Source organism: Poecilia reticulata, chromosome 15 (assembly GCF_904066995.2).
Source record: "Poecilia reticulata chromosome 15, P_reticulata-male-v2, whole genome shotgun sequence".
Classification (NCBI taxonomy): domain Eukaryota; kingdom Metazoa; phylum Chordata; class Actinopteri; order Cyprinodontiformes; family Poeciliidae; genus Poecilia; species Poecilia reticulata.
The window spans coordinates 7,003,489-7,025,840 of record NC_088844.1 but is presented as its reverse complement, the minus strand read 5'-3'; the positions used below and the strand labels follow the sequence as shown (position 1 = coordinate 7,025,840).

The 22,352-nt window shown below is 40.2% G+C and overlaps 1 protein-coding gene across 10 annotated transcripts in view; it reads right to left on the bottom strand.

Moving 5' to 3' along the window:
* The window catches only part of ehbp1 (EH domain binding protein 1), a 178,189-nt gene that overhangs the window by 114,837 nt on the left and 41,000 nt on the right, over positions 1 to 22,352 (bottom strand). For 8 of the 10 annotated variants that reach the window (XM_081616227.1, XM_081616228.1, XM_081616231.1 and 5 more), the window contains 6 exons: positions 16,001 to 16,182; positions 14,657 to 14,796; positions 12,535 to 12,648; positions 10,870 to 11,007; positions 9,326 to 9,590; positions 5,088 to 5,340 (listed from right to left, as the gene is read on the bottom strand). In XM_081616227.1, coding sequence (XP_081472353.1) covers positions 5,088 to 5,340; positions 9,326 to 9,590; positions 10,870 to 11,007; positions 12,535 to 12,648; positions 14,657 to 14,796; positions 16,001 to 16,182 — 1,092 coding nt within the window. The remainder of the gene's footprint in view (positions 1 to 5,087; positions 5,341 to 9,325; positions 9,591 to 10,869; positions 11,008 to 12,534; positions 12,649 to 14,656; positions 14,797 to 16,000; positions 16,183 to 22,352) is intronic. The other 2 variants (XM_081616233.1, XM_081616235.1) reach the window with 1 other exon arrangement.

The following is a 22,352-nucleotide window of genomic DNA, read 5'->3' as shown; positions in this document are numbered from 1 at the left end:
AATGACAAGGAGGATAAAGCGTCTATGACGAAGGTAATCAAACATCTGTTCAAGAGCGACGAGAAAAGTCAAATTTTAACTGAAAAACCCAACGGGCTTCTAGATGAATGACCGACCTGGCACCCAACCACCGGGCTTAGCAAGCTTTCCTGGGAAAACCTTGAATATACCCATTAAAACATCATTGTTCTATCTTAATATCTTAATATATCTTAATATGTGAAATGCTTCCCTGAATAATTGCGTTGCAACGGTTTGATTTTCTAGCACCACAAACTGAAAAACTGGTCACCAACTGATTGGATGCAAAAACTTTGAAAATCTTATTGATTGGCAGAGATCATCTGTGGCCAAACAAACCCCTCAGGGGAAGTTATAGATATCAAACTGGATACGGCAGCTTTCCGTAGAAGTTTGACATCAAGTGTATTTATCGCAACTCAAATCATTTTTACCAATTTAAATAGCTTGTAACAATAAAGAAACATCAAATTCATACCTCAAACGCGCCATACAGGATGAGGTTATACATAGCTCCACTGGAATACGTTCGCTGAACAGAACAGGAAACACGCACACGTACGAGCTTAAGCTTAGATTTACACCCTGTGCACGTTTAAAATGCAATGTATTGGTTTCCTTTTTGGCCTCTCGTAGTGGGAATGTCTCCCCTTAATCCGTTCTGACTTCACACTTTCAAAGGTCATCTCTCAGCCCCTGCGCAGGCCAGGCCATGTGTGTATCACTGCACTTGGTGTGAATAAGAATGGGAAACCTATTCACATCTCCTGGATGTGTCAACAAACCCCTGCTTCCTATGAACATCGCATCCCTCTGTGTGCAATAACGAGGCCGTCTTGTCCATCTTCTCCTCCCACTGTTCGCCATCTTCCACGCGTTTCCCCTTCAATGCACATCTCCGTTTCTGTCCGCACCAAGGTTATTATAGTCAACTAATACTGACAAAACAAGAAAAACTGAAAGTGAGAAAAAAAATTGTTTTCATATTTATGAATCGATTTATTTGGCTTTCGAACTGATGTCAAATAGATCCCCCGCCGCCCCCCCACACACAAGTGGTTTATGTCAGCTAGCACTTATGCTAGTCCACAAAATGGCAACAGCAAAAGTTGGAAGAAAACACCAGTTGTTTGATAACTGAACGCATTTTTCTAAACAGTATACTCTGTTGAGTATTCATTACGCAAATGATGATGCTTACATAATCAAAATGCAATACTTTGACCTTCTTGAATTCTGCACCTAAAAATTAACCAAAGTATGAAAAAACAAAATCTATTACCATATCTAATAAAAACGAAAGAATATTTAACTAATAAAAACTAGCAAACACACTAAAAATGAATTAAAACTAGCTGATTTAAACAAATAAAAAGTCACAGCAAAAAATACAACTAAACTATAGTGAAAAAGCCTGCAACTATTATAACCCTGGTCTGCACTCATATTTTATTTCTGTGTTTCCTCCCTCCCTGAAAGCTCCAGAGTCAGGGGCATCTCTTGGCGAAGTGCGGCCCACCACAGGCCACTGGCTCTGGGTAATTAAAGTGGTTTAGGCCCCTTCACCCATGGTCACAGGCAACTGCAGCTAGGTGATAAAGGCGCTGTGCCATAATTACATGGACAGCCAGCATCACCGCTCAGCTACACTAAAACAGTCACAGGCAGGAAGGACACACGGGGAGTAACTGTACTGTGTGAGTGTGTGCACAGGGGGCCAGTGGGGGGTCAAAACCCCCCCTTGTGATCGCTCTGCTGTAGTTAAGCCCCCGGTGTTTAAACCAGCAAAAAGGTTCATTGAGCGCCCCTACACTCACACACACACAGTTTTTAGCCTCCACTCCTTTCCACGCCCGCAGCCAATCATTCCCCCGCCAGTGGTGCGACTCTGGCCGTGAGTGTGTGACCGTCAGCCATTTAATTAAAGCCAGCCATCATTTGACTAATTTAAATAAATAAATAAACAACCAAGACTTGAAACATCAGCAGAATTATTTTATGAATTGTCAGAATGATCAATAGAGTGATCAATTACTAATCATTAGTTGCAACCATAGTGAATGGTATACATTAGAAAGAAAATTAAACTTTTTAAAAAAATGTTCCAGCTCCTTTACTCCATTCCTTTAGTTTACAATGCAGTGATCTAACTCCTTCTTGACAGATTTATGTTGTTTCACACAACAACCAATTGAACTTTTGTCACACTGGGGAAAATCCTGAGTCGCAAGCTGTTTTCAGAGTTTAATATATACATATGTAATTGATACATAGATTGATTCGGTTCACACCATATGTCCTGTAGGCATGCCGACTTTTCACAGGCTGCCAGTGAAGTGGGTTGTTCTAATGCAATGACAAGGAGGATAAAGCGTCTATGACGAAGGTAATCAAACATCTGTTCAAGAGCGACGAGAAAAGTCAAATTTTAACTGAAAAACCCAACGGGCTTCTAGATGAATGACCGACCTGGCACCCAACCACCGGGCTTAGCAAGCTTTCCTGGGAAAACCTTGAATATACCCATTAAAACATCATTGTTCTATCTTAATATCTTAATATATCTTAATATGTGAAATGCTTCCCTGAATAATTGCGTTGCAACGGTTTGATTTTCTAGCACCACAAACTGAAAAACTGGTCACCAACTGATTGGATGCAAAAACTTTGAAAATCTTATTTGATTGGCAGAGATCATCTGTGGCCAAACAAACCCCTCAGGGGAAGTTATAGATATCAAACTGGATACGGCAGCTTTCCGTAGAAGTTTGACATCAAGTGTATTTATCGCAACTCAAATCATTTTTACCAATTTAAATAGCTTGTAACAATAAAGAAACATCAAATTCATACCTCAAACGCGCCATACAGGATGAGGTTATACATAGCTCCACTGGAATACGTTCGCTGAACAGAACAGGAAACGCACACGTACGAGCTTAAGCTTAGATTTACACCCTGTGCACGTTTAAAATGCAATGTATTGGTTTCCTTTTTGGCCTCTCGTAGTGGGAATGTCTCCCCTTAATCCGTTCTGACTTCACACTTTCAAAGGTCATCTCTCAGCCCCTGCGCAGGCCAGGCCATGTGTGTATCACTGCACTTGGTGTGAATAAGAATGGGAAACCTATTCACATCTCCTGGATGTGTCAACAAACCCCTGCTTCCTATGAACATCGCATCCCTCTGTGTGCAATAACGAGGCCGTCTTGTCCATCTTCTCCTCCCACTGTTCGCCATCTTCCACGCGTTTCCCCTTCAATGCACATCTCCGTTTCTGTCCGCACCAAGGTTATTATAGTCAACTAATACTGACAAAACAAGAAAAACTGAAAGTGAGAAAAAAAATTGTTTTCATATTTATGAATCGATTTATTTGGCTTTCGAACTGATGTCAAATAGATCCCCCGCCGCCCCCCCACACACAAGTGGTTTATGTCAGCTAGCACTTATGCTAGTCCACAAAATGGCAACAGCAAAAGTTGGAAGAAAACACCAGTTGTTTGATAACTGAACGCATTTTTCTAAACAGTATACTCTGTTGAGTATTCATTACGCAAATGATGATGCTTACATAATCAAAATGCAATACTTTGACCTTCTTGAATTCTGCACCTAAAAATTAACCAAAGTATGAAAAAACAAAATCTATTACCATATCTAATAAAAACGAAAGAATATTTAACTAATAAAAACTAGCAAACACACTAAAAATGAATTAAAACTAGCTGATTTAAACAAATAAAAAGTCACAGCAAAAAATACAACTAAACTATAGTGAAAAAGCCTGCAACTATTATAACCCTGGTCTGCACTCATATTTTATTTCTGTGTTTCCTCCCTCCCTGAAAGCTCCAGAGTCAGGGGCATCTCTTGGCGAAGTGCGGCCCACCACAGGCCACTGGCTCTGGGTAATTAAAGTGGTTTAGGCCCCTTCACCCATGGTCACAGGCAACTGCAGCTAGGTGATAAAGGCGCTGTGCCATAATTACATGGACAGCCAGCATCACCGCTCAGCTACACTAAAACAGTCACAGGCAGGAAGGACACACGGGGAGTAACTGTACTGTGTGAGTGTGTGCACAGGGGGGCAGTGGGGGGTCAAAACCCCCCCTTGTGATCGCTCTGCTGTAGTTAAGCCCCCGGTGTTTAAACCAGCAAAAAGGTTCATTGAGCGCCCCTACACTCACACACACACAGTTTTTAGCCTCCACTCCTTTCCACGCCCGCAGCCAATCATTCCCCCGCCAGTGGTGTGACTCCGGCCGTGAGTGTGTGACCGTCAGCCATTTAATTAAAGCCTGCCATCATTTGACTAATTTAAATAAATAAATAAACAACCACCGCAACGAGAAAGGGGGAAAAAAAACAAAAAAAAAACACCTACAGATACAAATGATAGAACGGAGAGTTTCCATGACCATAAATGTGAGATCAAGCATGTGGAAACAGGGACCACTGGACGGGGGACACTACAAACATACAAAACACGAGTCATTCGGTAGAAATGACGCATCCGGAGAAAGATGAGCCACACTGAAAAACAGAGAGAGCGAGAGCAGAGATCTGTAGGAAAAACGTAACTAACAAACTTTACTCCACTGAAAAACTGAGGAAAATCATTCACATTTTTCTCTACATTACACTACATTGTAGTGTAATGTGTGCTGTAGGTCAGTTGACATGATGCAAACTTCAATTTTCTATCTTGAATTTAAAATCACATGGGGAGACTACACTAGTCTAAGAACTAAGAACTTTTCCTTTTAGGGTGTTTATTTGTTCGGCCTTTTGTCCTTTTAACATTCTCCGACTTGAATCACAAAGACTTGACTGCTCAGATGTAATGAGGCCAACATACTGGTAGGCTTGATTCTAATAAACACAACCTTTAGCGGTGCCATGCCGTTTCTGTAAACTCACTATGACACTGTGCAGCTTTTGTTAAAGCCTTTTAGTGTCTCGCATTCCTTCCATTTGTTTTTCTTTTGTTGTAGTTTGTGGGATCTGGGAGTTGTCATGGAACCAACTCGGGTTCCCTGGGAGTCAAAACGAAGCGAGCTCACCTTTGGGGAAGAGGAGGCCAGCTCTCTCCCCATCACCGCTGCCAGGCTGCCACGGCTGGGTCCCAAAGGCTGGGCTCTCTCCCCGTCTGGGCCGGAGCTGGGCTTGGAGGTGGGTGAACTGGGGCCTGGGCCTGTGCTGGTACTCGGGGGTGGAGGGCCCCTCCTCTTCTGGATACCGCCAAGATCAGGAGAGGGGCTGCCGGAGGGAGGCCGCGCTGGGCTTGATGTCCTCGGTTCATAAAATGGGTTGGATCTGAAAGTGAAAGAGCGAGGTAACTGTGGTGAAAACAATTAAAGTCTTTAATGTCCTTAAAATAGTCCACAAGAGCAAGAAAGTAAAGGAAATGGAACATCTGGGTTAACATTTACATCAAAATGCAAAAGTGCGTCATCAAACTAACATTCAGAAGCTTTACAGATACATTTCATTCTTCCATTTACAGAAACACAAAAAAACTCGAAGAGACGGGACACAATTACTCCCAATTACTCTCCGCCTAAATTAACAACCCCTACGTCTAATTTAATTCTTTATAAATGCAGCTGTTCTGTGAACGCCTCAGAGGTTTGTTTGACAACATTATTGAGCAAACATTATCATGAAGACCAGGAAATACTGTAGTTTTTATACAACAGTAATTGCACAGATGGATTAAGCTAGGTTTATTATTGCATTGGACTGGGCACGAGGGAGCGCAGCAATTGGACCGTTCCTGCACCTGTCCATTGTCTGTCTATTATTTCCAAATTATGACACCTCCTTGTGCACCTCCAGACATTTTAACACCCCTACCATTAGGCCTCTTAACAGTTGACTGTGAACTACTGGATCTAAAAATAGAAATAACTGCAAACCTCCAAGAAATATGGCCAGACACGGAGAGGAGCAACTAAGAGGTTTTGGAGGAGACATAAACATCCATAACTGAGGTGGGAGAGATCGTTCAGCAAGGCTATCATTCATTGTTTGTTCAGTAAATCTGGTCTTTCTGTATGAGTGGCAGGAAGATAACTGTTGTTGAAATAAAGATTTGCCACAACTCGTGTAGGTGGAAGAAAGTGATTTGGCCAGACAAAACCAGAATGGAACATTTTGGCCTACATATCAAATACAGATGGAGCGAAATGTGGGCAATCCTGTTGGGACAATGTTAGACTGTAAAATGTAAAAATGCTCACCTCATAGCAGGATAATAACTAAAAACGCATCCATACCGTGTGTTAAATTGTGGCTAAATCCGAATGTACGACACACTCTAGATCAGTGGTATTCCAAATTGTCAAGTTAATTGTACTCAGGGGCCACAATTCTTTTTGACCAAATATATATATATATATATATATATATATATATATATATATATATATATATAAAAAGATCTACAGTTCCCTAACCTTCTTGGACTGATTTTTCTCCATTTTTGTTAGTCCAGAAATTTATTTCTTTTGTCAACAACAAAAACCAATGTCTGCTGGATTCAGGCAAGTTTAATGAAAGACAGTGTCCAAGTCTGTTTTTTTTTTTATAAATCGTTGCTGGATATTACACTAACACTAAAAATACTTTGTGTTGCACCTTTTAAGAGGATATAAATCTGTCATTTTGTTCTGTTACATAAAATCCCCCAAAACAGAATGAAGTTAGTGGATGTAGCGTGACAAAACGTAATTAAAGGCGTGTTAAAAATTTTGCTCTATGTAATAAGCATCAGAGAAGAGTAAAGCTGTTTCTTTCCAAAAAAGTAGTGAGTTTATCAAACATAAACACATTCAGTGAAGAATTATTAGAGATAATCAGAACTATCTGAAGACATTTACGGCTGAACTACACAACTGAAAAGAAAGATTGCTTCACCAAAACAAAGGTTTCATGCCATACAATGAAGAACACCCACATTGTATGGCATAGAAGACGCTAATAGGAGAAGCAGGTGCACTGAGGTCAGGACTGTGTGACCTCATATCCTCACTACTGAAGGTGGACTACTGACAGACGGGCAAGAACAGGAGAACATGCACACATGCACAAGCATGCAACAAAAACACACACTAAGATGTTACCAATATGCCTGCATGCTTGTGGCTCTGAAAGCTAGGGGTATGACCTCAAGACATTCACTCAACATGTCATTTGCAGCCCTAAACATACAAGAGAACAGAGCAGGACAGAAGAAACTGACGGAGCAGCGTCATTTAGAGCTACTCTGTGTCAATATATAAGCCGGCCGATAAACTGTGAGAAGTATAAACAAGTGAAGAAACAAAGAAAGGCAGTCAGGCCTGTAGACGAGCTTTAACCAGCGAGCCCAAACTAAAAGACAAGTGAAAGGGCTTCAGTCAAAACAATGTGTGCCCTCCTGAACCCTCTATTCTTAGAAATATGGCTCTTGATGTAGAAGCAAGAGGAAAAGGGACATTGCAGTCAATAAACTGTTTGTATTTTGACAGCTGAGTGGAGCTAAAATATATATCTATGTGACAGCTTTGCTCTACAGCCAAAACCGAGGGGTACACATTTACAGTTCAGGCACGGACACTCTTCTGGAAAGGTCATGGACTATCTTTAAAACATCTCGCTGAGCAGAACTACAGAACGATCCGCAGCAGAAAGAAATTTGCTGAGAGACTTGAGATTTTGTCATGAAAACCTACCGAGGAACCATCAGATGTCCTCGTACATTTGCAAAGATGGTCGTCACGCTTGTTACAAGGTATGGGCAACCTTTTGCAATATCGAGGTACACCAAGATTTTTAAAAAGTTTTTTTTTTTTTTGTTATTCATGTTTTAAGGTATACTCTTGGAATGACCAGATTTTTTTCCCAGCTAATAAAGAATGATATTATGTATCCTTCCCATATATGTTGTAATACTTTGTTAGTGGGCTAAAATTAGACTTTTCCACATTTTACAAAACAAACCAACCATCTAGAAATACAGTAGATGTTGAAAACTACAGGAGTGCCAACTACCTCTCTTAATGGGTAATGCTGCTTTAAAACTACAATTTGCGAGCTACGAGTATCGGGTAAATAGCAAACTGAAAGCTGTGGCTGAGCAGCTAGCTTAACTTGCCAACTAACATTAGCTTTTTATAATTGTACAGGAGTGTATAATATAGGAGTGATTGAGAGAAAAGAAAAAAAAAAAAAGAGTTGTCGCTATTTAGCCTATTTAGCATATTTAGCTTATCGTGTGCTTTTTACATTCCAGCATTATAGGCTCTCCAAAATTTAGAGACGGTTTCCCCAGATGTGAGATGCAACATTTATGAAGGTGTTATCATGAGATATTCCAAAATAAAGCTCTTTAAGGTAAGCAATCATTTTCCAATAGTTAGAATTTTTAAAGTTTTAAACTGAAGGCAAGCCCTTCCTAATAAATAACCCGTGTCAAATTTAAATGCACACAATACAAATTATTGTTTGCTCGCATAGACATATGTGCTTGAATCAGTCTCACTGTGGCTCCGGTTGGGAGCACAAATATAACAATAACTATTAGCAGCACAGCGCAGGGACAAAACTAGAAGTGCAGTTTCTGAGGAAAACTGCAGAAAAAGTGAGGGCGTTTGACTTTAATTCAAGTGTCAATTATTGTGATTCTGCAAATAAACATTTTATTGTGAATTTGTTTGTGTTAAGCTTGTTATTTAGACTATTTATTCTAATAAGGACCGAAACTAATCTGACACAGTAAAGGAAAGACAAAACATGGGGGGGAGAGGAAGCGAGGTGAAATAAAATAAGCAACATCTCAGGAAGAAGTTAAAGAGAATGGCGAAGAGTGAAAGTTTAATGCAAGATGTTGAGAGGTGGGATGGAGGCCAGGACAGAATAAAAAAAAAGGAAGACAAGGCCAAAGAATCCAATGAAACAACAGAGGCCTTGTTCCCGTTGAAAGAGCTGCTTCACCACTTTACCCTGCTCCTGTTGGTGGTGGTGGTGTTGGTGGGGGTGGCCCGTGCCATGGCTACAAGCACGCCTCTAACAGGGGTCTCTCATACAGCTTGGAATGCTACTGGTAACCATGCTGGTAATCCTAGAGCTTCACCTAGTACTACTGCCACACTCTCCTTAATTCAACACAAACTATATTAGTAGGATGCTTAACAGAAAGTCCATTTTATACAATATAACAGACAATAATACCACTGTTCTTTAATTGCTTTCTGATTTAAGTGGCTTAGAAGATAAGATATTTGCTGTAAAGGCAAATAAAGACTTAAACAAGTCTTACTCGTCAAGCTCATCCTCGTCGTTGTGAGAGGTGTCGGCATACAAGTACTTGCTCATGTCGACAGGCCGTACTCCTTTCTTTTGCTTGGTCCTGGGAGGTTCTGGGTCTGGCTGAAGCTCAGGGTCCTGGTCGGGCTCGTCAAACGGGTTCCCGGGAGCAGAACCGGTCTCCAGTCCATCCGGCTCACCGAACGGGTTTGACGAGTCGTGGTCGTAGGAGTAGTCCTCATCAAGCTGCTGCCTCAGAGCCGGCTGGGGAGGGAGCTCTGTTCGATAAGGACGAGAGCGCCGACTGCATAAACAACACGTCTTTCACTAGACTTGACAAGAGCTTTGTTAGCGAGTAGTGAGCCAGACAGCAGAGAGCAAGAAAACAAATCTGACTGCAGTCTATCTTGGGAACTAGCTAAGCATTACATACTTGGTTGCCAATTTCTCTGCTTATATAGTGTGTATTATCTGTACAGATTTCTTTCTCTTATGAAGTTCAACTCCTCCAATGCATCACCTTCATTATGTGTGTCAATATTTCAAATTGGGATGTGGAAGACAAATGATAAAGCATTTTAAAACAAACGGTGTGGATTTTGTTTTTTCCCCAGTTAAAGTTAACGACAGTAAATTGTATTAATGCAAATTTTTAAAGTTTACACTAAGGCGCACATCAAAATAAACTTACACAAGGCAACAAAGCTGATGATCTTTGGGCGCTTAAGGGTGTCTTAAAACCCCTAAGACACCCCAGTCTATCAAGGGGGAAGACAAAAATCATGGTTTGGCAATCTGACTCAAAGCCTTTTGTGGCGCTCCAGACTTGGCCTGCCCATTTTAACGCTTTGATATGCACAGCTTACCATTCAAAAGATGCTCTCCAATACAGTTTTTTCTTAAGATCAAAGCTAAGAAAGACGTGCTGAAAAATCAACTAGTGACTGATTTTGCAGTTTTTTTTCACTTCTGAACCCAACACCGATATTTAAGGTTTTCTACTGGCCAATACCGATCTGATACAGAAAAGCAGTGCTGACTTGACTTAAACATGTCGTTTTTAAATAAATGGACCGAATTACAAATTTATTTGATAACTCTGCACCAGTACAGCACAGTTAAATTCACCCATAGCTTCACAAGTTTGGTCAAATGTGTAAAAAACAACTTTAAATTTGTCTGGTCAGAAGAATTAGGAGTACAACAGGCTGACTACCTCGGTCAAATATCTAAAAATAAACTGCAACAATTCTTTCAAATGGTTCAGAAAATGCAATTAGAAATGCTAAATATTATGAAAAATAATAAAACATTATGTCACTCGGAGCACAAAGCATAGAATTAGACTGACTAGATTCCCCCTTATGGATCAGGCACATTGTCACTGATACCAGATGTAGAATGTTTTTTTTCAATATGGGGACTGATACAGATATTAATATCGGATCAACGCATCTCTAATTTTGCGATGAATTGCCCCCGATTAGTCAATCGGTCGTCTTTTCCTCAAAAATCAGTCAGCATTGGTAGTAAACTCACACAGCTCTTATCACCTACCTTCCTCATCCGGATCACCGAATGGGTTAAAGGGGTAGGGATGAAGGTCACCGTCGGGCTCATCGAAGGGATTGTTCATCATGGTGGGAGTGGAGTCCTGATCCTCATCTTCCAGGAAGTTCAGCTTGTTGATCAGTTCTGTCACATTAGAGTCCAACAGAAAGACATTTAAGCAACGCAACAATGTCAAAAAGCCAGAGAACACACAACACAAGACATCCTCAAACTCAAGTATCCAAAAATCTGCACTTGGAGTGAACCACAAGATGAAAGACCACAAGTACACCCCTCTTTTAGGGGACCTGCTGCCTGAACTTCTGCTTTCCTCGGATCTCTCGCTTGTCAGCGCATGTACAACAGTGGCATTCTGGGAAAAGTTATGCAGTACGAAGGGGAGGTCTCCCGTGAGGGACTGAAGAAACGCATGGAGTTGCTATGGAGATCCTTACTGGAGATCTCCAAGGCTCGTCTACTTTGTTTTAATCGTACTGATCGTGGCTCGTTCCCAGGCGACAGGGGTGCGGGCCGCTTTGAAAAGATTGTAAATGTGTCTGAAGTAGATGCCAAGGAATACTGCTGAGAGCTTTGTGACACTCTGAGTGAGAAGGGTGGGGGTTGCTGCAAGTAGCCTATGTGTCTCTTGATCTATATGTAGTGTGGCGATTTGGAGTGGTACATGATAAGAGGCGCAGGACTTCTTTTTGCATACTGGTGTCTATTTCAGGCTGCAGTTCTGAAAAAGTGGTTTTATACTTTCGACTGCTAGCTGTTTTTTGGGGAGCTGTTTTCTATGCAAACCATTGAAATGAAGAGATTTTCCATTTAAAAATGGGGCAATACAATTCAATGAATATTGTTCTGTTCATATTGAAGAAAAATAAAATGGGTTAATTAGGTATGTTTAATCTGACTCAAGGTCACTCTGCCTCTTCACCAATTCATACCACCAGCTGGCATTTCTCTAGGCAGATATTAATTATGGAAATAATAAAAAGCAAGAAATTCAGGCATAATGTATTTTTAAGATTTTTTTTAAAGGAAGATATTAAATAAATTCACATTTTCTTTGACATTGACTGTTAGGAAATGTCAAAATTTACTTTCAATTGTGTTTCGCCAGAGTGCTAAACATCCAAGTGGCGGTTACGAAATTCATAAAGATCAATAGAAGAACCCCATTTTGTACATGAAAATGTCTAGAAAGATACAAAATGCCAAAGGAATCAAATAACCAGCAACTAATAATCCTATTAGTTAATAATCCTACACTGGTTCACCTCCAAATGCAGTAAAACAGAAAATTTAAGGTCACACTGTCAAAAACAGCAGTAAACAAAAGAATAAACACCAACTGATGTTTACTGATTTTTTACAACACAATAGAGGACAACAAGTGAGGCAAAATAAACTTTATTATCACATGACCACAACAACATCACAATACCAATGACGAGGATCAAGGAGGTGTGGGGGTCAGGAAGGGACCAAACAGAAAAGGAACCAAAATGGGTTACATGTTGAATATTACAAAAACTCAAATGTCTATTTAAAAATAGACACTTAATACATATAAATAAAAAAGGTAATGGTTGGGTAGAGGTTACAAGCCACTGAAAAAAAAGAACAGAAGATGATTTAGGGTGAAAGAAAGGTGGAAAAAAAGACCTTGGGAGGAAGCAGCAGGCTTAGCTGTTGCTTTGCGTGCTCGCTTGGGAATACCATCATCATCATCATCATCCCCATGTAAGCAGCTGAGGGCATTCAACTGGTTTACTATTTCTGTAAACGAAAGGCCCAATACAGGAAGGGAGGGAGGAAGAGTAAAAAGTGAACAATGCATAAAAACAGACCCTTATGCATAATATTCACTCGCAGAGTCACACAAACTCACATTATTTACACAGAAATATATACAGAGTAAGTAAAAAAAAAAAGGAGAAAACAGAAGGTTTGTTTTTTTTTTGTTTTGTTATTGATAATTTATTGATAAATCTGGAAATTTATTAAAAACTGTTGCAGTAGAAGAAAATAAAATGTAATAATTCTGCTTCAACGACGGAACTAAACATCAAGAGTTTAGACCCTAAATGATTTAATCTAATAGCATGGCTCAAAAAGTTGAACTGTTAGCATGGCTATATGAAGCAAGTGTGGAAAAAAAAATAGGGGTTCACTACAGTATGTTGGTACAAACTTTTTAAAGATGCGCCGATTGCAGTTTTCTGGCCAATCGGTGATTTATGAAAAGTCTGACCTGCCAATTCCGATTTTGGCCGATACCAATTTTTTTTTCGCCCCAAAATTGGCCAAATATAGCAACAAAGTGGCTGAGTTGGCAACAATGGGTGACTATTGATAACTGAACACATGCAGACATGACCTGGTCTGTTAGTCAGTAGGCCTGTCACAATAACTACTATTGCTGGATGATAAATTGTCAGAGAAGTTATTGCGATAAGGGGTGATATTGTTGTTTTGAGACCATTTTAAGATAATATAATAGTAATTGTCATGATGCACAACCAAACCAAAGCACCACAGTGAAGACTTTTATCAGCCAGTTTCAAACAAACCAAAAAATGGCTAGATTACTTGTCAAAATGCTACACATTTGCTTACGGTCTCCATTAAAAATACATGTTCCTCCTTAACTCTGTTGAAATTTTCAATGTATTCACCTTAAAAAAACCAACATATTTATATTCCTAAAGACAAAGGGTAAGTAGCAATTTACTTTATAAAATACTAAGAAAAAGGTAAAATAGCAACAAATCCAAACACAGACATCCATCTGGGGTCAAGTATTTACATTAACAAGAGAGAGCAAACCACCCGGTTTGCCTGGTGTTGCTATAAACACTCGAGAAGCTTGCTGGCTTGTTCTGTAGGTAGGATTCATTGAGAAATATGATGATTGCAAGGAGTTGTGCTGGCTTGTCCTGGCCTTTGATTCAGAGATGCATGCTAGTGGAGCGTTGCTGTAGGCATTCAATGCATATATATATAAATGAGATAAGAAAAAAAAGGGAAAAGAAAAAGGAAGGAACGCATGAAGCTTAACGTGAAGAGGTGCCGCTCTGAAAAGTTGGATTAAGCAAAGCAGGAAGCAGTGAGGCCCAGATATTAGACCAGACGGTGAATCCTGAGCATGTATATATGGAGGGATGCGACAGGAAACCCTAAGCAACATAAACACAACCCTCAGGCTGGAAACCACGCTCTATGAACTCATGCATTTGGAAAAATCATAGTTGCTGTTTTTAGGTACAACCCAACAACCAGAGGCCTGAAGGAAGAAAGAAAAAAAAGAAGAAAAGAAGGATATGTCGATGCCACACAAAAAGCCCCGTCAGTGGTGATCATTAATGGAGGTTAAATGGTTCAAGCTAGTTATTCTGTAAACACTTTTGACTAACATGGTTTTTGGTTTTGCTTGCAAAATTATTCAAATATGATTTCATAACAGATTTGGAACAAATCCTGGACACACTGGATCAAAACGGCAAAATGTGTATGTACTACTTGTTACTAGACAAAAGTGTTGTACTTTATATTTACACCTTTATTTAAACTGGTAAGTATCATTAAAATATGGGCTACATTTTATACTGTCAGTTCAATTCTTAAAACAACAACAAAAAAAGAAAAAGAAATATGGTAGCAAAAACCATTAGGACCCATTGTTGTTAAAATATTTCTACTATTTCAGTTCTTAGAAACAGAAAAAAAAATCTTTGATTTTAGCTCATTATCTAAAAATAAAATAAAGTACTGTTCCAGTTTATACCTGTGATCTTGGCGGCCTTTTCCTCTTGGTTAACCCTGTTCTCCTCGTCCTCCTCGTTCTCCTCTTCGAAGTCATCCAGGTTGCCGATGTCGGCCTGCTTCATGCTCATCAAGCTGGCGAGACTCTGCATGTCCTCATCACTGGAACAGAGAAACTTATGATTACAGACTGTAAAAACTGTTCAGGAAAGAAAGAACAAAGACTAAATACTTAAATTAGTACAAAACAAACAAAAATAAACACAATGACACCAAAACAAACTGATTAGAAACCAGTCAGAGATCAGATTCCGACTCTAAAGTGATTCAGGTGAGAAGTAGCTGAATTTCAAAACACTACTTTCATCAAGTGGAAAACCAATTGTATTACAATGGTTTATCAATGAGTCAAAACAAAGAGGAAAAAATGCTAGCATTAGACAAGCGCATTAGCAAATAAAGAAAATATCAAAGGAATAAGATAAATGTATATAGGGGACTGTAGGTGTGTGTGTTGAGTCATCCCTAAAAAATATGTGTTACTGTCAAAAACACGTCATTGGTGAGTGAGTTATTACTGGCCAAAATGAAGTGTGTTACTATTAAACCCCTTAGATATAATAGTATACATGGCACTGACTGTAAGTCTTGGACTTGGATTTGGTATTTCCAAATATCTGTTCCTAAAACGCCACAAAATACATTTATTTTGGTTGTGATATTTTTAAAATGAAGTATCGAAAGATACAGTTTGTTTAATCTCTGTGTATTTTCTAAAGTGTGTTGAAATCAACATTTTGTCTGCTTTGCCACAACCTTCTGTTAAAAGCATCGAAAACTTCACATTTCGACTGAACCTGAATCTCTCCGTGTCTCCCCAACTATCTCTATATGCTTCCTGGTATTTTATGTCGCCTCCTACCACTCCCCTCCATCTCCTGATATCACTGCTCCATCATAATTGCTGTATTTCTCTCTCTTTCCCCTTTGTGTTTGGTGTTTCCCAGGCTCACAGGCTCATTTGAACTGGCATGATGGGGTTTGTTTGTGTGTGGTCGACATCATTCCCAGAAGGGTTAACAAGGGTTACGCGCCATCGACCCGCGGTCCGCGACGCAACAAAGACCTCGGCGCTGCACTCAAATGCAGGGGGGTGGGAGGAAGGGAAACGCTTAAAAATAAAGAAAGTTTAAAATCAAAGCGACAGTTATCATATTTTTGATTAAATAGGCAAGCGCAGACTGAGTGTGTCTGTGAACTAAAGAGAGTGTAAAGGGAACCTGGAAGTCATGAGTACAGGAGTCTGTACTGTAAAATGTTTGCACACCCTTAGGTTAAACTGTGCTGAATATTTAATAATACTTACGTGGCCTTTCCTTCCCGGAGGAAGATGCAGGAGAGAGAGAACTGCAGTGTGGCTGACACCACCTTCTTTGACAGGGGCTTGAACTTGAGTTTGACATCTGTCTGAGTGGGCATGGGACTGGCGTACTGCTTCATGTTTATGCTGCTGGTGGCTAAAGCCTTCCTCCGTCCTGACAGAGACTCCTGCAGACAAGGGAGATTGAACACCACATTTGATGTAGGGCAAAACAAGTCACTACTTCTCAACACCACATTGAGAGGAGGTTTTTAGGAGAATGCATTGTGCATCTCCAATGGCTGATCTGATCTTGAATTGTTTGGATGACGTTCTGTTCTCTAGTATACATTGTCAGTCAGAGTATTAATGTCCAATTAGTTTGGGAATATGCCACAGAGGTGATATAGAGTTTTAGGGTATTTTGACTCGGTTCGACTGGGGACCAAAATGGCAACTCTTTGAAAAAACTTTAACCTCCTCACCCGTGATGGCGCTGCACCAACAACGACTGAAAGAAACAACACAAAAACCTCCGAAGAAGACACAGAGTACAACTTGGAGTAGCATCAGATTTAGAGATCGCAACATTTCTCTTTCGTCTTTGGTAAAAGACCACAAGGCTTGCACATTTGTTTTTGTTGTATTTACCCAGAATGCCCTGCGTTGTAGTCCACTTCCTGCTTTTGGAGTGGTCTCCGGTCCGCTTGGCGTTCATTCAAACTTAACCAGAGTTCACTTCAACCGAACCGAGATCCAAGTTTTTATGTGAACCGGAGTTCACTTTTTTGAGATATCAAATGCGCATTCACACCTTCCATAACAAACCAAACCTATTTAATTGAACTAATGTTTGATTAAAGCGGACCAAGCAGGGGTAGTGTGAATACACCCTTAATGTGAGCATGTGCATGCAGGTCGCTAACCAAAAGGCAGTGTGTTCAGAATAAGAACTGCTAAAAAACCTGGTGGCTGACTGCTAGACCTGAAAACCAAACAGCTGGGGATGTTCCAAGCCGTTCTCTGACCTCCTTGAACAAAAACTGTCTGGCTGGATACGGAAGCACCATGCTGTTGGTGAATATCAGACTGGTTCACCACCTTGCTGTGTTGACACTACCAATGTGAAAATTGCCAAGCCACAATGCCTTCTTTTAAGTACATTCAGTAATAGGAAATTACTACGTTGCTTGAAATGACACATCAAAGGAACAACACACCGGTACTCAGATGTTGCTTCACAATGAAGCACAAAAGCATGCGTTTGTTTAAAATGTCTGCGTCCACACAATTTCCATTTCTTTGTATATGTTTTATTGCATGCTTGTGTATAAACGGCATCAAACTCTACTGACAAACACAGGCCATGGTTTTGCACGCAGTAGCATCCAGTCTTGTCTCAGACATGGATCGAGCTCTGAGGATTCATCCTCTTGTGCTCACAATGGCAAACAAAGCAGGGCAGCTAGCTCTCTTTCACACTACACCAGTTCTAGAGCACATATACATATACACATGCACACACTCCCTGCCGTGTGTGCCAGATAAACCGATACAAGCTCTTTACGTTAGCGGTTTCCTGATGTCTTCACACACAAAAGCCACACACTCATCTCAGATGCTTTGGCGCTGTGGGGGAAAACTCAATCTCAGCCTTATCGCTGAAGACTGCAGGTTATTTATTCACACACACACACACGCACACGCGCACACACACACACACACACACACCTATTCACACACAACTTGTGACAGGTTGGAGTGGTAAGTCGTTTGGTAATAAGGTGATAAACTATTCAAGCCCATAACATTGATTAAAAATCCACAGGTCAGCTAGAAAAGTTCCAACATTAGGTGTAAAGAGGAACATAGACATGTCATTTAAGCCACTTTTTACAAACTTTAGTAATTCTAAACATTGTAGAAGTCATTGTTTCTACATAGAATGTATGTCAACATTTCCTGACTAAAGTTCTTGAAGCTTTCTATAAATTTTGTGTTTATTTTTCAACTAGAAATATAAAAGTTCAGAATGCTATGTAACAAACTCTTTAATGGTGGTTAGGTTTGAATCATGGAATCTGCAAAAAATAATGTACAGACAGCTAGACGGATATACAGGACAATCCATTTAAACAAAATACAGGAATTACAAATATTCCAAATTCCATATAGCGTTTCTGTCCTCATACTTATTCAGACCTATAAAAACTTAAATTTTGTAGCAACCCTGGGAATTCAAAAAGGACAAAAACATGTCTGACATTAGAATTACTTCCAAACAATATATACAAAAAAAAGAATTCAAACATCTGGTAGAATTAAACTCATGCCAATTTTTTTAGAAGAAGTAGACCATAACTGCATCAAGCAAGAAAGTAAGAAATCTACAATTTGATCAAATACTGACTTTTACCAAACTCATGAGGTTTAAAACACTGGAAAACCAATTCCAAACTTGTCATTATCTTTTGCATGTTGATCAAGCCAGGGAGAGCTGCAATAAATGAAAAACTTCTAACTTCTCTACTAGGGGTGCAATGATCAGCCCCAATTTCCTTAAATTTGCGACATCGGTAACCGACTGATACTTACACGTGAAACCGATCTTATCCACCGATCTTAGCCTTACCAACGGTCTAAAAATTAGTCACCGTCTTCTTTTGCTCTGTGGTAAGAGTGTTGAGAGACCCACTCACCTGTTTACAAAAGTCACCCACTTTTGACAATTTAGATTTGTTGCAATATTTAGCAAGGTTTCAAATGAAAACAAACCCAGCATCAGCCAAAATCGGCAGGTCAGGTTTTTTAATGATTGGTGATACGCCAACAGTGCACCTCTAATTTCTACACTGCATAGAAAACATTTAATGCTTCCTAGAACGACATTCTCCAACACTCTCATTTCGATCCTGGCTTTCCGTTCGCTCCTTCTTCCGCCAATATTCAACAGTTCGTCTAATCCAACCTTCTGCACCTGTTCCTCTTCTCCACCTGTCTCCATGCTCAAACAAATGATTTAACAAAAAAAAGCAGAAGAGACCAACCAACTCACTACGGAGGGCACTTGACATTTGATGCTGACATTTGAGCCTTGTCGCATTTTGCACGAAAACATAACGACCTGAAACCGCCGACCCAACTGTCCAAAGAACAGCCTAGAAGAAGGGGAGCAAGAAAAAGGAAGAAAAACTCTCCTTTTACCTCTTATCTCCCAGCAGATTATACCCTTTGCTATTATACTAAGCTAATAGCCCATGCAGATACTTTATGAATGAATTTGCTAAATGCGGCAAACACTTAAGAAGAGGGGATTTAGAGAAGCAGTTTGGGGAGATGGAAGGAGGAGGAGTGTGGGGGGAGTTGGAAAAATAGGAAATAGTTAAGGATATGCAAATAGTGCAGCAGAAGAATGAAATAACCGTTTCAACAGATTTGGGTAGTGGCTGGCAAACAATGGGAATCTTCTCCATTTCCCTGGATGCTGCTTGTCAATCACTGTGTGTGTTGGAGAGAAGGTATGGGAAGTAACACGGATTAGGGTGACTAGGAGGATGTGACAATGTGTAAAATGAAAGGGAAGGACAATACAGAAGTTTAATTTATTACAAAGAGGATAGGACTATCAATATGTTCTTTCTTTGAGCCTACAGAATGACATGTGTGTATCTCTGTGCGTGTGTGTGTGTGTGCGTGTGTGTGTGGCAGTGGGAGTAAAAAAAGGGCAAGCAAGGAGCAGACTGAAAGAGAAAAAGGAGGGGGGTGACAGCTCTTTGCTGCCCCCTGGTGGCAACTGTTTAAACCTGCATTTTGCCATTAAAAGGTCAAGGCTTTCAATTTAGAAAAAGGGACGAGCTAAGTTACCAAGGCTCAAACTGGCCTAGTGTTGCTCGTCCTTTAAAAGAGTGGCTTGCATTGCAGAAGTCTGTGTGTGTATGTATGTGTGTGTTGAGTTGAACTGTGTTTTTTTAAGAGTGCCAGCCCTGCCCCTTTTCTTCCTCCTGGTGCCAGCTGGCCCCAGATCGATCCACAGATGCTCCCCTGGTGGGGGGGCAGAGGTCAGGGCAGGAGGGTGCCCGGGGGTCCTGCTGAATCTCTCTGCCCTAAAATGCCAATGGGACATGCTGGAGAAAAGGGAGGGGAAGGGTCCCCTTTGTGGCTAAGAGATGGATTAATTAGGCTGAGTGCTAAAAACGAATATGGCTTTGTTTAGACCTGGTTTGACACACACTCACACACACACTGGCAGTTGGGCACTGTTAGCACATGATCAACAAAAAGACTAAGAGCCCCCATGCACACATCAATCAACTAATAGGGTTTTAACAAAAGGTCACCAGTCACTTCATTTCTAATGATCTGCTCTGATCGACTGTATGTATATATTTAAGCTTCTAATGTCAAATTCAATCAGAAGTGTTATATATGTAACAAAAAGGCCAGAAAAAGAGTATTGTGGGTATTACTCAACTGCCCTGTTTCAATAAAGCAAACTGAGTGCGGTGATGTTGAATGTGCTGTTGACAAAGACAGAAGATTAAACCATGGCTCTGTTATTACAAGGGTGATAAGTGATGAATCACTGGTTTCACATCAAGCAGATGATTATCTCACTTAAGCCTGTTGCTAGCATAAAACAAAACACCGCTGAACTGCAGAGGAAGGGACAAGACGAGGTCAACTGTACTCCAAATACAGAGTGGATTAAAGCAACGGCTCGAGAAAACCGATGAGAACATATTTTCGTTCCCTCAGAGTGTTTGAACTCCACAAACTTTCACATATTTTAGTGTGATTTTATGTTGACAGACGAAACATAAGGTTGTACATAGTTATGAAGTGGAAATAAAAATGATGTGAACCTGAGTAGTAGAGGTGCACTGATCGCAGGTTTCTGGCTGATTACCGATCACTAAAATGCCTAACTTCATCTTGACCGATACCGATCTTTCATCTTAAAAGTCACTGAATATTGCGACAGACTCACTGTTGGGCAGATCTGTCAGTCAATGTCTCCCAGCAGAGCAACCGGGGACAGTGGCTGATTTTCAGACCTTTGTGCTGGTAGATATCAGTTTCTGATCCAAGTGTCAGTCGTGGTGCAAAAAAAAAAAAAGTGTTTCCATTGCAGTTTTACAAAACACAACTGAAAAACCACCTCATCCTAGCTCAAAAGTGAGTTTTTCTCAAAATTGGTGTGCTTCCATTGAGCGTATTTTAGTCATTTTAATTTGCGCAATTTTATCAGTGGAAACACAGGTAATGATATTGTGAAATAGAGATATTTTGTGCTGCCCTAGTAAGATAAAAAGTGAAATCATGAAAGGGTTGTGAGTACGTTCGGAAGTGAGGGTATTTTTCGTTAAAAATCTTATTAAAAAACTTTCTAAATTTTACATTTTTTAACATTTCTGCATATCATTTGCCTTTTTACTGAACAAATAACTCACCGCACAACAGCCCCTCTGTAATCCACATTCAAAAGGGTTTGGAAACAATTACAGCGAAACTCAATTTACCCTAGAGAATAATCCAAAGCCAGCGCCGCATTAGCCCTCCGCTCCCGACACCCCAAAAATCAGCTGGCTGTGTCTGAATCCAACAGTCAGCAGATTGGAGGTGTTATTTCTCTTGCCTCAAGGTCACAGTTATTGGAAATGGAGACATCCAATGTGCTCACATCTCTCTTTGAATCCACACACAATGGAGTGATTCCTCTGTGTCAATTTGGCCTCCCCTGATAAGTGATAAGGCAGCCCTTTTTACATACCGTCTATGAATGCCACACTATAGCCATTATGGACACATGCGCACACACACAAAGATTAAGGCCAATTTAATCATCAGTTACTATTATATGTGAGGATTTACCTTTTCTCTCCCTGAAGCTGTGTGTTTATATGTATTTTAAAAAGCAACAATAGACATAAAAGGCATGCAATGCTATCACTTTGGTTATGGGAATTACAATAACAATAGTTTTAATATTGGAATGAACTACGTGAATGGTTCTCTTGTCTGTGTTTGGCACATGGTCACACAGACCGGCTGATTTGATCTGTCCCACATTCACATGCATTCAGGAAAAAAAACAACAACAAAAAACAGGTTGACAGGATTTTACAACACTAGAAGAGCCCATCGAGTTCCGAGTCTGAAATGGGAGAGGGAAAAATAAACCCTCTTAAAAGGAAAACATCTACTGTAGAGCACTTTCTTTGTAAAGAAGGTAAAAAATATATAGGACAAGTGGGGCAAAAAAATAATACGAGATAAAAAGCAAATAGTTCCAAAAGCACAACTGGTCTCGTTTTAAAAGTCCGGTTGCTTTTAGATTGAGAGAGGAGAGTCTTTGCAA